The sequence below is a fragment of the Amblyraja radiata genome, chromosome 4 (genome assembly GCF_010909765.2).
Source record: "Amblyraja radiata isolate CabotCenter1 chromosome 4, sAmbRad1.1.pri, whole genome shotgun sequence".
Lineage (NCBI taxonomy): Eukaryota > Metazoa > Chordata > Chondrichthyes > Rajiformes > Rajidae > Amblyraja > Amblyraja radiata.
Window position 1 is genome coordinate 78,376,119 of NC_045959.1, and position 18,471 is coordinate 78,394,589.

Here is an 18,471-nt window from a genome sequence, read left to right on the forward strand (position 1 = left end):
ACTACTTTCGTATTCAACAGATGCTGTTTACCATTGCTATTTCTCCCACCATCAACATCCAGAGAGGCCACTTGCAAGACGACTCTGACAATACTTCTCAATCTACAAACTATACTAGCAAGATTAATAAAGGCTGCAGGGGAACCTGCTGTTTCTGACTTGGAGTTGTTTTGGCAATTTCTTTCTAATCACTGACTAGAAATTTCAGATTTTCCAATTCCCAATACCAGAAGGGCTGCAGCAATTCAAGAAAATAGCTCAGTAGAAACATAAATGGATGTCTTTAGGTGAATTACTTTACCCATGGTGAGTATGTGCTGTGAAGTAACAAAAATATGTGGTAACTGAGATTGTTAGATCAAGTAGAACAACTAAAATGAGTATATTATCAGAGAGTGGAAGAGCAATTTTCAGCATTCCTTACCATCTGTAAAATGTAAAGGGAGAGTAAGATTGGAAGTGTTTGTGATAGTAAGAAGATCTTCTCCACTGGTAAGAACTGTTAGTTCTTCAAATCCAAGACATGTTCCCCACACTGGGAAATGAATTCCTTTATCTTTTACCTGTTAAATAAAAGTAGTAGCAGCACACACTATAAAAACTTATCACCATGTGTTCTTTCTCTATCAGCAAGTTTTTTCCAAGTTATTTTGTTACATTAACAAACTTTAATTTAAGTGGTACATTTCACAAGTTTCTAACAACAGACAAACAGAAAAGGAGCTGGGAAAACAACCAGAATAATGACTGAATTTCAGATTACAATTAAGACAAAATATAGAAATGTAAAAGCATGGTAAGAATTGTTAGGAGGACGGGGTGAATTATATAAAATTAAAACACATTATGGCTATGTCAATCAAGAAAATAATTACGTATATAAGCTGAATCTGAAGAAGTGTTCGACCTTAAACGTCACTTAACCATGTTCTCCAGGAATGTTGTCTGACCCGCTAAGTTACTTCAGCATTTTGTATCTATTTTTGGATAACCTGATACCATTTACTAGCTGAGTCTGAAGAAGGGTTTCGGCCCGAAACGTCACCTATTTCCTTCGCTCCATAGATGCTGCTGCACCCGCTGAGTTTCTCCAACATTTTTGTGTACCTACCATTTACTAGCTCATTGCCTGAGAGACTGCAGCAACAAATGCCTGTACATTTTAAATATTATTATTTTGCCAATTATTATGTTAATGATCTCACTGGAGAGAAACAAATCATTCCTGTCATTGTCTAGGCCTCTTCTAATTTTATATATTTCAATTAAATCTTCCATGAGCCTCTATTGATTCAAGAAAGGTACTCTCCTCATAAATAAAAATTGCCAGCTCTAGCATGATCTTATTTTGATCTTACATTTTATACCTCAGCCAACAAATACTCCAAATGCCTCCTTATCCAGTTTATCTGGTTAAGTGCTGGCTTCATGGATCTGATAACCTGAGCTCCAGAACCCTTTTTTCTTTTACAGACCTCAGCAGCCTTCTCTGTATTTTCTTCCCTGGCTTCCTTTTCCTAAATGCATTACTTAAAACTTATTTAGATCATTCTATATACCACAGCTTCCACCTCACCACGCCATTAATATCCCCCTGCAGTCTATAACTCATTCATCAAACAGTTTTTGTATCAAGTATATCAAACTTACCCTTGGTTCCAATACTAAAAGTCCATATCATTGACATATATCACTAAGCATACTTATACTAATAATAGGAGGAACTGAGAGAAAAGGAGAGATTGAGAGGTTAACGTTTGAATCACGAGTTGAGGCAATCCATAAGGGTGCAGTAGTTAATAGGAAAAGAGTGAAACAAAAGGGAGACAAGAACTGAAATCTATGCTTTGCAGGGTAGGGTGTAAATACGTTTACCAAGACATTTTCTATGTCTATGATTACAATGTCACATAGTATGGAATAAGGAGGGAACTTTGGCTGATTCAATTTGCAGTATACAGTGTGGAAAATAGGCAAATAACCCATAAGGGAAACCTGGAAGTGAAAATGTTGCATTAGGTTCCCTTTCCTACAAAGGGTGTCAATTTAGGAGTACCTCCAAACATAAATAGGTGTAAACCCAAACATAAAATGCAATATTGTAGTTCCTATTACTCTATTCAAGGCCCACTTTTTGTCATTCTATGTAGATATCTAGAACATCAGTCCTTTGAATATCCCAATTGGGACTTATTTGTCTCTTGCCAATTTAATTTTTGGGATTCAATACATCATCTTTTAAATAATCTCTCTCTTTGGGTAATTTCTTTCAATGTGTTTAGCTCTTCAAAGAAGCCAAAAGCTGCTCAATGCAAACAGATTCAAACATTTCCACTAAAGCCCAATGGTGACTCTGTTTTCATGGCTAGGCTTTGGATTATAGTAACTAGCTACAACTATTCACTATCTATGAGTATCTTTTCTCTATAGTCCTGGTTCCATTCTGTTTCAATGAAGGCTCTTTACTAATTTAATGTTCTTTACAATGACTTTGAAGAATTCCTCGGTAGATAAAATGTGCAATTTCTTCTTGAAGAATTCCTCTATTTCTTATGTATTTTTAATACATTTATCTTCACTTTGTGTGTACTGTAAAGTTACCTGTCGCGCAAGATTATAAAAGATGGCTGCAATCTCAGAATATCTGGATTCTTGAACAGAACTTTCACCTCCAGGAAAGAGCACCCTAAATGAAGATGGAGAAAAAGTCTATCAAACAAGCCCCCAAGATGGCGCTGGGTACAGTAATCATTGTTTCAAGAAAAAATTGGTTCATTCCGTCAATAACTCAAGAGCAGCTTGACATCCCCCAACTAGCAGGAAGCAGAATAGATTCATAGTGCTTGTTGTGCCCTGAAGTCTGATGTAAATAGTTGGCTCTTGGCTGCCCAAACAGAAAACATCAGGAAGAGTAGTTTGATTCAGGATGTAAATTATTATTAATGAAAGGTATTGTGGATTAAAAAAAACACCACGTTCCAATGGAAATAAAAACATAGCTGTAGATGCAGCTAAAGGCTGAGCACCAATAAATAAAATGTGACCTAAAGATTAGATAGCATGTAGAAAGACCATTGAATCCAGAAATTAGGCAAAATTCATGCAGATTTTTCAGTGCTCTCAAGATCATCGTTGACAAAAAGGACTCATGTCATTGAGAACTACGAACAGAGAAGACCATATCAAAGACGGAAGAACAGTTACATCCCACTGGAAGAAACACATGGATAACCTTCTCAACTGAGGCCTTATCTTTGACGAATGTGATTGCTCAATTCTACAACTAAATATCCATTGCAATCTTGGTGCCATCCCAGTCTGGCAGGAGGTTGGAAAGTTGATTCAGCCAATTAAAAATAATAAGACTTCCAAAGCAGAAAAAAATGTTAAAACTTGGCAGAGGACTACTGATGCAAAAATCATTTCCTCATCTCGCTCATCTGCAAAGAGAAGTGCATGGAAAAAGGCCTCAGAGATCCTGTAATTGTGATCATCTTTAAGAAAAAGATACAAGGAGGACTGAGGTAATTACAGGATCCCTCTGCAATCTGCCACAGCAAATGTCATTGTAAAGATTTACCCTAACCACCTCGACTAGTTGCTAAACAGCTCCTACCTAGATCATGTGGATTTTGCTCATCAAAAAGTATAATGGAACATTACTGCGCTAGAAGTTCAAAAACGGTGCAGAGAATAACACTAATCACTATGCAGCCTTTGTCAACCTTACAAAAACCTTTGCCTCCGTCAATCAAAAGTAGTTAGTAGTGAAGAAAAATTGGGGGTTGTCATGCAATGTATAACACAAGGTAAATTGGGAGGTCATGTTGCAGTTGTATAAGACATTGGTGACCGAATTTAGAATATTGTGTTCAGTTATTGTGCATCATGTTATGGGAAAGATATTGTTAAGCTTGAAAGGGTCAGAAAAGATTTACGAGGATGTTGCCAGGACTAGAGGGTGGGAGCAATAGGGAGAGGTTGAGTAGGTTGGGTCCCTATTCCACGGAGCGCAGGAGGTGTACAAAATCATGAGAGGACTAGATCAGGTAGGTGCACAGTCTCTTGCCCAGAGTAGGGGGATCGAGGACCAGAGGACATAGGTTCAAGGTGAAGGGGAAAAGATTTAATAGGAATCCGAGGGGTAACTTTTTCACACAAAAGGTGGTGGGTGTAGGGAACAAGCTGGCAGGGGAGGTAGTTGAGGCTGGGACTATCCCATCATTTAAGAATCAGTTAGACATGTACCTGGATAGAACAGGTTTGGAGGGATATGGACCAAGTGTAAACAGCTGTACAGACACAGTCTGGTGTTTAAATCATCTTTAATAGTAAGATTAAACGAGAACTTACCAGTTTGAAGTTTGATCTTGATTTTATGAGGAGTTACGATGAGCGATTACGTGAAGAAGGCCGTCATCCTCCTTGGCGCGTCATACTTCAAAGCAGCGGTGTGGAATCACAGAAACAAGTAGTTGACCATAAACATAGTAAGAGAACTGGAATTACCATATGACCTTGATAATATGAGGGTGGGAGCGGTGGGCACGTAATCGCTCATCGTAACTCCTCATAAAATCAAGATCAAACTTCAAACTGGTAAGTTCACGTTTAATCTTACTATTTTACTTTGGAGTCACGTGAGTGATTACGTGAAGATTTCAAAGCTCTGTGATTTCACGCCGGAACCGAACATTCAGGATAATTAAGGAATCTGGTACACAATGCTGATAAGGAAGTGTTATTATTTTAGGTTGTTGCTTGACTAGTTTGTGGTTCAGTTCTGCAGATTTTTGGCAGCAATCCCCAAATGTTAGTAAAGGACATGTTTCCAAGCTCATTTGGGCAGAATGAATCTTTTGTGTCCTGATCAAGTGTCTGGGCTGCAGGGGAGTTGTTATTCCAATCTCTGCTTCCTTTTCCTTCCCGCAACACTGTGACTAGCAAGGTCATTTCACAATTAACAGCCAAGCAACATGGTGTGCATAGAGATATTTGGATAAATTTATGCGCTGCATAATTTTTTTTAAATAACCCACTGTTTTTTTATCATGTTACCTTATTTTCAGATGGTGCTTTAAATTGTAATCTTAAATTAGTGTGGCAGGAATTAAATTGATGCTCTCTAAATTGTTAGTTCAGGCTTCTTGAGCCCAATGGAGGCCATCGCACCAGTTTGAGCTGCAAATTAGGATGTATTTTCTCCAACTTTGCCATTTTGGAGAAAGTGCAACGTAACTTAACTTAGTATGCTGCCATCATTAAGGAGTGAAAAATAGCTTTGAACTTCGGTTCAAAGCCAGTTATTCCAGGGACAGTGCTTATTTATTCAGCTGTAAATATTGCACTATCTGTAAACAATAACAGTACTGTGAATGCCTCTGATCGGTCAGTTACCATGGCACATTGACAACCTTTTGTAACTATTCTGCTGGAAATTCAAAGAACTAAATACCTGTAAATAACTGTCATGTGTTTTCAGGGAACAAAGAGAAACAGAAGAGTACTGCCCTCACTTATGCTGCTTTCACTTATCCTTAGCATTATCCTGCTAACCAGATTTATACGTAGACATCTATATATTAACCAGGATTCAACAAAAAAAAGCCGTAATAAGGAGTTGCACTGAATGCTGCAATCAGATGTAGCTCAACTCAAGCTTAAATGTAAGTGTTTGAACTTGTCAAGGTTCTCTCAGCCTGAACTCTTACGCCCTGGCTAGCATTACTATAATCACCCAATTATGCTGACAACACATGGATATTCAGTACTTTCATAGTTTTCTCCTGAAGCATAAGAAAAGCCCAATCTAGCTGCCCAATTTAACTGCACAAACTATGAAGTGCATGGGGTCATGAATGAGATCAATATGGCTAATAGGCAGCAGACTCTTGCTCCTGTTATCAGTAATTGCTCCTATTGATTTGTGCTCCATGATTCCCTCGTGTTTTCTTCTTAATCACATTAAATACGGTGGTGCGTTTTTATAGTAAATATCTACTTTTGCTGAGAAGTGCTCACACAATATAGGAAATGGTCTACATTTTGCAGGATCTCATCTGGACCTTGATCACCCAGAATAGCATTGTACAGCTGGGACAGTTTGATCAAGGACATTTACCTACTAAACATTAACTTTAAGGCCCATCCTCTTTTAAGTATCAATGAAGAAACCAATGATCATCGGCAATGAGATACAAATATGTTTGCCCATTTAGTCAGGTTCCAAGTTCCTTTTATGCGATGTTGAGATTTCTTTCCTCAGGAGCAGCATGATTTACTGACACCCCGATGAATTTCATTGGCTTGTACCTTTGTCCTTGCATCAGCTATGTCATGGTGACCATTATCTATAATTCATATTTTTTCAATAGTTCCATTTTGTTATATATTGAGTGTGTTGAAAGGGTGGAATATTTTTTTTGCTGCAAATTACTTTGCAGATTGCTGTTAACTGTGATTGTAATACATATTTGGAAGTTAGAGAAGTCAATGTTCATACCGCTGGGGTGTAAGCTACCTAAGCAAAATATGAGGTGCTGTTCCTCCAATTTGTGATGGACTTCACTCCGACTATGGAGGAGGCCCAGGACAGAAAGGTCAGATTGGGAATGGGAGGGGGAGTTAAAATGCTGAGCAACCGGGAGATCAGGTAGGTTAATGCGGACTGAGCGGAGGCGTTCAGCGAAATGATCGCCGAGCCTGGGCTTGGTCTTGCCGATGTACAGGAGTTGACACCAGGAACAGCAGATACAGTAGATGAGGTTGGAAGAGGTGCAAGTGAACCTCTGTCTCACCTGGAAAGACTGTTGGGGTTCTTGGATGGTCGAGGAGGGCAGTAAAGGGACGGGTGTTGCATCTCCCGCAGTTGCAGGGGAAAGTACCTGGGAAGGTGATGGTTGATCATGGAGTTGCGGAGGGAATGGTCACTGCAGAAAGCAGAAAGAGGTGGAGATGGGAAGATGTGGCCAGCAGTGGGATCCTGTTGGAGCTGGCGAAAATGTTGGAGGATTATATGCTGTATGTGACGGCTGATAGGGTGGAAGCTGAGGACAAGGGAGGCTCTGTCCTTGTTACGAGTGGGAGGGGGAGCGAGAGCGGATCTGCAGGATATCGAGGAGACCCTAGTGAGAGTTTCATCTATAATGGAAGAGAGAAACCCCCATTTCCTAAAGAATGAGGACATCTCCGATGACCTGGTATGGAAAACCTCATCCTGGGCGCCAATGCGGCATAGATGGAGGAATTGGGAATAGGGGATAGAGTCTTTACAGGAAGCGGGGTGGGAAGAAGTGTAGTCTAGTTAGCTATGGGGATCAGTGGGTTTGTAATAGATGTCTCCTGTGATGGAGACAGTGAAATCTAGAAACGGTAGGGAGATGTCGGAGATGGTCCCAGTGAATTTGAGTGCAGGATGGAAATTAGTCGTGAAGTTGATGAAGTCAGTGAGTTCTGCATGGGTGAAGGAGGTAGCATCGATGCAGTCGTCAATGTAGCGGAGGCAGATTTCAGAGATAGGGCAGGTGTATGCCTGGAACAGTAATTGTTCGACATACCCTACAAAGACGCGGGCATAGCTGGGGCCCATGCGAGTGCCCATAGCAACGCCTTGGATTTTGAGGAAGTGGGAGGAGTTGAAGGATCAACCTCCATTGTCAGAGTGAGGCCCAGCGCAAAATGGAGGAACAGCGCCTCATATTTCGCTTGGGCGGCTTACACCCCAGCGGTATGAACATTGACCTCTAACTTCAAATAGCACCTTGCTTTCCCTCTCTCTCTCTCTCTCACAATCCCAAGTTCTCCCACCAGTTTTACTGCTCTGACTACATTCTATCTCTGTTCTGCCCACTCCCCTGCAGTCTCGACCCGAAACGTCACCCATTCCTTCTCTCCAGAGATGCTGCCTGTTTCGCTGAGTTACTCCAGCATTTTGTGTCTACCTTCGATTCAAACCAGCGTCTGCAATTCTTTCCTACACATACTGTATTTGGAAGTGTTGTTTCAGTGTTGTCACATTCAAAGGAGGATGCTCTGGGATAAGAAAATGCATTTCAAGTAGACACAGTGGCGGACTGGCCAGGGTGTCAGCTTGCCCGATGGCAAGTGGGCCTCCTATATCAAGTCGGCCCCTGATGAAGTGGGCCTCCTTTGTCTCCTGGCAACCAATATTTTTAGACCCAGTCCGCCACTGAGTAGACATGTAACATTGGCTGAGCAACTGTGACAGCACAGGAACAGACACAGGATTTGAAACATTATCAAGCCTTTTAATACTTTGAGGCCTAACTTTCTGGCATCGTTGGGAAAATAATAGATCTATTTGAAGGGGAGATGTTATCGTTGCAGCAGCACGACAGAAGGAATGAATGCCAACACATTCAGAAAGGAAAGAAAAATTAAAATAGTACAAAGCCCACCAGAATAGAAAGAATTGAAAGACTATCATACATTAACAAATTTAAAAGGTGGTGACCTAGAAGGATGCTATTGCTTGTACTGTCAGAATTCTACTGAACGTTTCTGTACATTTGTATGCACTAAAAGGAGGTTCAGTGGAAATTGAACCACAATAGTTGAGAAGTTGCAGTGTTGGAAACACATAATCCAAACATCTCAGAGTTGATGGCCTCCTTAGGACTTCTCAACTACTATGGATAATGTGACTCTGATATTTTTTTAAATTTAAAAATATTCTTTATTCGAGAAATAAATATATGCAATACATGAGCCTTACAAATCACCATCCAACATTCTCTAAGGCTATACATACATTCAATACTGCTTACACAAATTTATCTCCCACCCTTGCCACTCGTGTGGTCCACTGGCGTGGAATCCCTTCCCTTATTTTGAGGGCATCTCCACCACACCCTGCCCTCCATGTCCAGCAGCGGAAGAAACCTAGACTGTGGTCCTCCCCCACTGAGCCTTGGCGTTGGCTGCACCGAGCTTCAGTGCATCCCTCAGCATGTACTCCTGCAGTCTGCAGTGGGCCAGTCGGCACCATTCCCCGACGGACATCTCGCTCTGCTGGGTGGTCAACAATGCTCGGGCAGACCAAAGAGCGTCTTTTACTGAGTTGATGACTTTCCAGCAGCGCTCGATGTCAGTCTCTGAATGCATCCCTGGGAACAGTTCGTAAATCACAGAGTCCTCTGTGACGGAGCTGTTCGGAATAAACCGTGACAGGGACCCTCGCAGACCTCTCCAGACTCTCTTTGCGAATCCACATTCTGCAAAGAGGTGGGCAACCGTCTCCTCTCCATAGCAGCCGTCCCGTGGGCAGCGTGCGCTGGTAGTGAGGTTCCGATGGTGCAGGAAGGATCTGACTGGGAGGCCTCCCCTCACCGCCAGCCAAGCCAGGTCTTGGTGCTTGTTGGTGAGTTCTGGCGATGAGGCATTTTGCCAGACAAGCTGGGCAGTCTACTCTGGGATCCACGCCACAGGATCCATGGAGTCATTTCCCTGCAGTGCCTGCAGGACGTTCCGTGCTGACCACTGCCCGATGGACTTGTGGTCAAAGGTGTTGGTCCGGAAGGACCTTTCCACAAATGACAGATGGTGCGGCAATGTCCAGCTGACTGGTACATTGCGTGGCATCTGTGCCAGGCCCATCCTTCGCAACACCGTGGACAGGTAGAACCTCAGCAGGTAGAGACACTTGGTGCCCACGTGCCTTGGCTCGACGCTCAGCTTGATGCAGCCACACACGAAGGTGGCCATCAGGGTGAGGGCGACGTTGGGCACGCTTTTACCCCCGTTGTCTGCCGACTTGTGCATTGAGGCCCGTCGCACCCGGTCCATCCTCGATCCCCAGATGAACTGGAAGACGGCCTGGGTGACCCCAGTGGCGTAGGAGGGAGGGACAGGCCACACTTGCGCCAAGTACAGCCGCCTCGAAAGCACCTCACACCTGATGGCCAATTTTTTCCCCGTTATGGTGAGGGAGAAAAATATGGAACGCTTCACGAATTTGCGTGTCGTCCTTGCGCAGGGGCCATGCTAATCTTCTCTGTATCTTTCCAATTTTAGTATATGTGCTGCCGAAGCTGCTGTTTCAGTGATTGTAGGCAGGTATTTAAGCAACATTGGCTAACATTTGACTACAATGTGGTACAAGGGGTTGCATGCTATTCTTTATACCTATGATGGGGATTGGATCAAGGTGATCAGGATAAGTGAAGTTAGAGAGAAATAGAGAAAATAAAGCAAAGTGTGCTCTGCTGATTGCTCTGGGTAGAGTTTGCATTTGGAAAGCCAGAACTAGCTAAAAGAGGGAGGAGCGTGAAGAAACTGACTACTGTGCCTGAAGAGTATGCAGTAATTTTGTGATTACTTTCTGAGTGAGCTGCTCTAATTAGTTTTAGTCTATTGTGAGGTACAGTGAAAAGCTTTTGTTGCGTGCTAAGCAGTTCGTGGAAAGACAACACATTATTCCAATCGAGCCATCCACAGTGTACAGATGCATGATAAAGGGAATAACATTTAGAACAAGATAAAATCCAGTAAAGTCCGATTAAACATAATCTGAGGGTCTCCAATGAGGTAGATAGTAGCTCAGGACTGATCTCTAGTTGTTGGTAGGATGGTACTGTCACCTGATAGCAGCTGGGGAAAAACTGTCCCTGAATCTGGACATGTGCATTTTCACACTTCTATACCTCTTGCTTGATGGGAGAGGGGAGAGGGGAGAAGAGTGGCTGGGGAGCGATTTGCCCTTGATTATGCTGGTGGCCTTGCCGAGGCAGCATGAGGTCTAAATGGAATGAAAAAAGTCAATGGAAGGGAGGTTGGTTTGTGTGATGGTATGGGCTGCGTCCACAATTCTCTGCAATTACTTGCTGCCTTGGATGGAGCTGTTCCCAAACCATGTGGTGATGCATCCCGATAAAACGCTTTCTGATGCACATCTGTAGAAGTTAGTGAGAATTGTTGGGGACATCCTTCCCAAGCTTTCTAAGGAAGTAGAGGCATTGGTTTGCTTTCTTGACCATTGCTTCATAAGTACATATACGTTCTCGGAGCATAATTAGGCCATTTGGCCCATCAAGTCTACTCCGCCATTCAACCATGGCTGATCTATCTTTCCCTCTCAACCCCATTCTCCTGCCTTCTCCCCATATGGGTGGTCTAATATGAGTGATTCAGGACACGTTGATGGTGATATTTACTCCTAGGAATTTGAAGCTTTCAACCATGTCCATTGGGTGCCGTCAATGCATATCAGGGTATGTGTACCACTTTGTTTCCTAAAGTCAATCACTGTCTTCTTTGTCTTGATGCCAATGAGAGAAAGGTTGTTGTCTCAACTTGTTCCTGCAGTGAAGTTAGAAGGCACCATGAAGTGACTTAGGCAGGCAATGGTGTTGGGTAGGTAATGGTGATGGGACTGAAGGCTGATAAATCCACAGGGCCTGATGGTCTCCATCCCAGTGTACTGAAGGAAGTGACTCTAGATATCGTGGTCGCATTGGTGATAATTTTCCAACGTTCTATAGATTCAGGATCAGTTACTGTGGATTGGAGGGTAGCTAATGTTATCCCACTTTTTAAGAAAAGAGAGAGAGAGAAAACAGGGAATTATAGACCAGTTAGCCTGACATCGGTAATGGGGAAGATGCTAGAGTCAATTATAAAAGATGAAATTGCGGCACATTTCGATAGCAATAACAGGATCGGTTCGAGTGGGCATGGATTTACGAAGTGGAATCATGCTTGACTAATCTTCTGGAATTTTTTGAGGATGTAACTAGGAAAATGGACAAGGGAGAGCCAGTGGATGTAGTGTACCTGGACTTTCAGAAAGCCTTTGATAAGGTCCCACATAGGAGATTAGTGGACAAATTAGAGCACATGGTATTGGGGGTAGGGTACTGACTTGGATAGAAAATTGGTTGGCAGACAGGAAACAAAGAGTAGGGATCAACGGGTCCCTTTCAGAATGGCAGGCAGTGACTAGTGGGTTACCGCAAGGCTCGGTGCTGGGACTGCAGCTGTTTACAATATACATTAATGATTTAGATGAAGTGATTAAAAGTAACATTAGCAAATCTGCAGATGACTCAAAGCTAGGTGGCAATGTAAACTGTGAGGACGATGCTATGAGGATACAGGATGACTTGGATAGGTTGGGTGAGTGGGCAGATGCATGGCAGATACAGTTTAATGTGGATAAATAATAATAATAATAATAATAAATGTTATTTATGGGCGCCTTTCAAGAGTCTCAAGGACACCTTACAAAAATTTAGCAGGTAGAGGAAAAACATGTAAGGGGAATGAAATAAATAGTAGAGACATGACTAGTACACAAAGTAAAGACAGAATACAATTCAAAACACAATATGAGGCAATTAATGCACAGATGAAAAGGGAGGGGGACGTGGGGCTAAGGATAGGCAGAGGTGAAGAGATGGGTCTTGAGGCGGGACTGGAAGATGGTGAGGGACACGGAATTGCGGATCAGTTGGGGGAGGGAGTTCCAGAGCCTGGGAGCTGCCCTGGAGAAGGCTCTGTCCCCAAAACTGCGGAGGTTGGACTTGTGGATGGAGAGGAGACCGGCTGATGTGGATCTGAGGGACCGTGAGGGTTGGTAGGGGAAGAGGAGGTCAGTGAGATATGGGGGGGCCAGATGGTGGAGGGCTTTGTAGGTGAGGATCAGGATTTTGTAGGTGATCCGGTGGGAGATGGGAAGCCAGTGAAGTTGTTTGAGGACTGGAGTGATGTGATGCCAGGATTTGGTGTGGGTGATGAGTCGGGCGGCTGCGTTCTGGACCAGTTGGAGTCGTGATAAATGTGAGGTTATCCACCTTGGTGACAAAAACAGGAAGATGGATTATTATCTGAATGGTGTAAAGTTGGGAAAAGGGGAAGTACAACGAGATCTGAGGGTCCTTGTTCATCAGTCACTAAAAGTAAGCATACTGGTACAGCAGGCAGTGAAGAAAGCTAATGGCCTTCATAACAAAGGAATTGAGTATAGGAGCAAATAGGTCCTTCTGCAGTTGTACAGGGCCCTGGAGCATTGTGTGCAGTTTTGGTCTCCAAATTTGAGGAAGGACATTCTTGCTGTTGAGGGAGTGCAGCGCGTAGGTTCACGAGGTTATTTCCCGGGATAGTGGGACTGTTATATGTTGATAGAATGGAGCGACTGGGCTTGTAAGCACTGTAATTTAGAAAGAAGAAAAGGGATCTTATTAAGATTATTAAGGTATTGGGCACGCTAGAAGCAGGAAACATGTTCCCGATGTTGGGGGAGTCCAGAACCAGGGGCCACAGTTTAAGAATAAGGGATAGGCCATTTAGAACAGAGATGAGAAAAAATATTTTCACCCAGAGAGTTGTGAATCTGTGGAATTCTTTGCTCAGAAGGCTGTGGAGGCCAATTCTCTGGATGCTTTCTAGAAAGAGTTAGATAGAGCTCTTAAAGATAACGGAGTCAAGGGATATGGGGAGTAGGCAGGAACGAGCTAATGATTGTGGATATTCAGCCATGATTACAGTGAATGACGGTGCTGGCTCGAAGGGCCGAATGGCCGACTCCTGCACCTATTGTCTATGAGCATCTCTGGAGATTGAAAGATAACAATCAGAGAAACAAAGCTGATAGCTTCCTTTCACCTCTACCTAATGGTTTGCTTACTTAGAACTTCACAACTCTTAACATGTTATATCAGCTTTGACAAAAGTTCAGAGGAATACTCGTGATCAATGCACACCTAGGACTGTACCAACAAAACAGACTTTTATTTGGGATAGTGTCAGCTGTGCACATTTTCCAGGGAACAATGGATAGTTTGGGAACTAGTCGCGGCCTCATTATGGTCGCCATGAATTCTTCAACATGTTGAAAAATTAACGGCGACTAGAACGAAACCGCCATGGAGAGTAGCGAGAATTTCCGAACAGTAGGTGGGTCACCAGGAGGTCCTAATGGGTTGCCAGGAGGTCGAAGGTTCTCGGAGGTTCATGTAGGTTGTAGCCGATGCTGACCGGTGAATTTCATGGGCTCATTGGGGAAACAAAAGTAAGTCGTTTTCAGAAACAAGGATAACCTGTCGTTGTTTGGAGGCCGGTGACTAGTGAGGTGCCTCAGTGATCTGTGTTGGGTCCACTGATGTTTGTCATATACATCAATGATCTGGATGATGGTGTGGTAAATTGGATTAGTAAGTATGCAGATGATACTAAGATAGGTGGTGTTGTGGATAATGAAGTAGATTTTCAAAGTCTACAGAGAGATTTAGGCCATTTGGAAGAGTGGGCTGAAAGATGGCAGATGGAGTTTAATGCTGATAAGTGTGAGGTGCTACATCTTGGCAGGACAAATTAAAATAGGAGGTACATGGTAAATGGTAGCGAATTGTGGAATTGTGAACAAAGGGATCTAGGAATAACTGTGATTAGTTGTCTGAAGGTAGAATCTCATGTAGATAGGGTGGTAAAGAAAGCTTTTGGTGTGCTGGCCTTTATAAATCAGAGCATTGAGTATAGAAGTTGGGATGTAATGTTAAATTTGTACAAGGTATTGGTGAGGCAAATTCTGGAATATGGTGTACAATTCTGGTCGCCAAATTATAGGATAGATGTCAACAAAATAGAGAGAGTACAGAGGAGATTTACTAGAAGTTGCCTGGGTTTCAGCACCTAAGTTACAGAGAAAGGTTGAACAAGATAGGTCTTTATTCTTTGGAGCGCAGAAGGTTAAGGGGGGACGATAGAGGACTTTAAAAGTATGAGAGGGATAGACAGAGTTGATGTGGATAAGCTTTTTCCATTGAGAGTAGGGAAGATTCATACAAGAGGACATGATTTGATAATTAAGGGACAAAGGTTTAGGGGTAACATGAGGGGGAACTTCTTTATTCAGAGTGGTAGCTGTGTGGAATGAGCTTCCAGTGGAAGTGGTGGAGGCAGGTTCGATTTTATCATTTAAAAATAAATTGGATAGTTATATGGATGGGAAAGGAATGGAGGGTTATGGTCTGAGTGCAGGTAGATGGGACTAGGTGAGAATAAGTGTTCGGACTAGAAGGGCCGAGATGGCCTGTTTCCATGCTGTAATTGGTATATGGTTATATGGTAATGTTAAATGTCCGCCGAGCTTCACAGCCGTGTATCTCTGGCTTCTTAAAAGTTGTCTCCACTCCTTCTCCCCCCTCTACCCCCCCCACCCCCTCTTTTAAAGGACCTGCGGTACACTGTGCTTTAGCCGTCTTTTTACAGCGCAAACCTTCTGTTCAGGTACAGGATACTGAGTTGGATGATCAGCCATGATCATATTGAATGGTGGTGCAGGCTCGAAGGGCCGAATGGCCTACTCCTGCACCTATTTTCTATGTTTCATCGCAGTGTGTGCCTGTTTCACCTTGGCTTTGCACCTTTGCACCATGCGAATATTTCAGACAGCGCTCCCCCCACTTGCCCTGTCCCCCGTCTGCCTAACAGCTGGTGAATGAAGCTCTGTGTGTGTGTGTGTGTGTGTGTGTGTGTGTGTGTGTGTGTGTGTGTGTGTGTGTGTGTTCGTTCCACTCTGACAGTCGCCATTCCAGTTGCCAGTTTTTCAGGCGACTGCCGGCAACTTGACAGTCGGCGGCAGTCCGCTAAAAAATCGCCAAAGTGGGACAGGCCCATTATGACTGAAAGGACAGACCCGGAACACAAGAGGAATCTAAAAGGCACATTTCAATGATTCTGAAAAGCAGAAATTAACTAATGAAAGACAAGTGCATCTTTGCTGCCTCAAATGTAATCTGGCTTGATTACAAGAAAAGTTGAAAGTTTCCACACAGTTGGTGACAAAATGAAAGTAGTGTTGGTTACACGTAATTCAAAACATCTCAGAGTTGGTGTCCTCTTTAGGACTTCTCAACTACTGTGGTTATTTCCTGCCACTTTTATCCAACGTTACGAATGATGTTTGCACAAGTTGCTAAATGACAAACCAACATAAATACAGAGTAATAAACAAGTATCTACGACCCAATATTTGAAGCAATGATGAATTCTCACATTCTTGTTCATTGTGATCAGTAAAACCAGTCCTGTGATACATGGTCTTAATAAGACCATAAAACATAGATGTGGAATTTGGTCATTCAGCCTATCGAGTCTACTCTGCCATTCAATCAAGGCTCATCTATTTTTCACAACTCCATCGTCCTGCCTTTTCCACGTAACCTTTGACATCCTTACTAATCATAGAGTGATACAGTGTGGAAACACGCCCTTCGGCCCAACTTGCCCACACCGGCCAACATGTCCCAGCTGCACTAGTCCCACCTGCCTGCGTTTGGTCCACACCCCTCCAAACCTCCGATCCATGTATCCGTCAAACTGTTACTTAAATGTTGGGATAGTCCCTGCCTCAACTACCTCCTCTGGCAGCTTGTTCAATACACCCACCATCCTTTTTGTGAAAAAGTTACCCATCAGATTCCTATAAAATCTTTTCCCCTTCACCTTAAACTTCTGTCCTCTGGCTCTTGATTCACCTACTCTGGGCAAGAGACTCTGTGCATCTACCCAATCTATTCCTCTCATGATTATTACCACCTTTTTAAAAAAAAAATTAGTGTTTGTTTTAATGTTCTCCAGTTTGTCTTATGTGGGGGGAGGGGGAGGGGATCAGGGGAAACCCTTTTTTCAGGTTCTTACCTTGCCGGAGATGCAATTGATTTTCGCATCGCATTCTCCGGGTGCTCTGCGGGCTTCCATCGATGGAGCTGGAGGCCTCCTCGGACTATCGCGAGCCCTACCGAGGGGCGCGGACTTAACATCGGAGCCGATCCCTTGCCTGGGATCGCTCCAACTGTGGCCTGCGGACTTACCATCAAGAGCTCGCAGTCTCGGGAGAGGCCGTCATGAGCTCCAATGTCGCGGAAGGTTTAACCAGCCCAGATGCGAGGTTCGAACTTCCAGCACGGGGGAGCTGACATCCCCCCCTGATGCAGGAGCTGATCGCCTCGACGCGGAGTGCTGGCTACGGGAGTCAAAATCGTCCTGTCAACGGAGGGCTCGAGGCCCCAGACCGCGGGAGAGCAAAGGGAAGAGACTTGAACTTTATTTCGCCTTTCATCGCAGTGAGGAATGTGTAGGAGTCACTGTGATGGATGTTCATGTTAAAATGTGTTTTGGGTGATCTGTTGCCTTTTATTTGTATGACTGACGTGGCCAATGAAATTCCTCGTATGTTGCAAAACATACTTGGCAAATAAGGTACTATTCTGATTCTGATTATACACCACAATAAGATCACCCCTCATCCTCCTGCGCTCCAAGGAATAGAGTCACAGAGTACTCTGTTCCTTGGTAATAGGGTACTCAACTTCTCCCTGTAGCTCAGATCCTCTAGCCCTAGCAACATCCTTGTAAAATGTATCTGTAACCTTTCCAGCTTGACAACATATTTTCTATAACATGGTACCCAGAACTGAACACAATACTCTAGATGTGGCCTCACCAACGTATTATACAACTGCAACATGCCTTCTAAACTTAATATTCAGACTGATGAAGGCCAATATGCCAAACGCCTTTTTGACCACCCTATCTACCTGCTACTTAACATTCAAGGAACCATGCACCTGCACTACGAGATCTCTCTGCTCTACAACACTCCCCAGAACCCTACCATTCACGGTGTAGATCCTGCCCATGTTAGACTTCCCAAACTGTAACATCTCACATTGTATTAAATTCCATCAACCGTTCCTCAGCCCATCTGGCCAATCGATCAAGATCCTGCTGCAAATGTTCACAACCATCTTCACTATCTGCAAAACCACCCACTTTTCTATCATCTGCAAACTTGCTAATCTTGACGTGTATGTTCTCATCCAAATCAGTCTGAGAAGCAATCTAACACCATCACCCTCTGCTTCCTTCCATTAAACCAATTTTCTATCCATTCAGCTATCTCTCCTTGGACCAAGAATCTATCAATCTCTGCTTTAAAAATACCCAATGATTTGGCCTCCACAGCTGGCAATGAATTCCCGATTCACCACACTCAGATTATTATTCTGAGGGTGTGGCTTCTGGCTCTAGACTCTCTCATTACTGGAAACATCCTTTCCGTATCCACTCCATCTAGACCTTTCATTATCCAGTAGGTTTCAATGAGGCCCCCACCCCCTCATCTTTCTAAAACTCCAGCGAGTGCAGGCCCAGAGACTTTGAACGCTCCTCATACATTAACCCAATGATTCATGCGATCATTCTTGTAAACCTCTTTTGCTCACTCTCTAAATAGTGTTGATGCAATATAGTCAACATAGGATGAATGGAGATCAGCAACTGAGTAGGCATCAAGGTATCTTTCCAAGGAAGAACAATGCTATTCACATCTGGACAATTAAGATTCTGCTTATGTCCATGGAGTGAAGTTGTACAGATACTTGTAGTGTCAGAACTTTGATTTCCATATACCTCAAGCCTATTCAAGGTTTTTTTTTTGTGGATCCAATGCAA

At 43.3% G+C, this 18,471-nt stretch overlaps 2 protein-coding genes and 1 non-coding gene across 6 annotated transcripts in view; 1 reads left to right on the forward strand and 2 right to left on the reverse strand.

Annotated features, from left to right (window-relative positions):
* Positions 1-18,471, forward strand: part of nkain3 (sodium/potassium transporting ATPase interacting 3) — a 492,740-nt gene that overhangs the window by 283,971 nt on the left and 190,298 nt on the right. The window lies entirely within an intron of this gene.
* Positions 1-18,471, reverse strand: part of LOC116972622 (gamma-glutamyl hydrolase-like) — a 71,630-nt gene that overhangs the window by 23,827 nt on the left and 29,332 nt on the right. The window contains exons 2-4 of the mRNA XM_033020437.1: positions 5,433-5,506; positions 2,602-2,686; positions 425-563 (exon numbers count right to left, since the gene is read on the reverse strand). Of these exons, the coding sequence (XP_032876328.1) occupies positions 425-563; positions 2,602-2,686; positions 5,433-5,506 (298 nt within the window). The remainder of the gene's footprint in view (positions 1-424; positions 564-2,601; positions 2,687-5,432; positions 5,507-18,471) is intronic.
* Positions 9,950-10,053, reverse strand: LOC116972625. Its single transcript, XR_004411833.1, has one exon. It is a non-coding gene; the product is annotated as a U6 spliceosomal RNA (small nuclear RNA).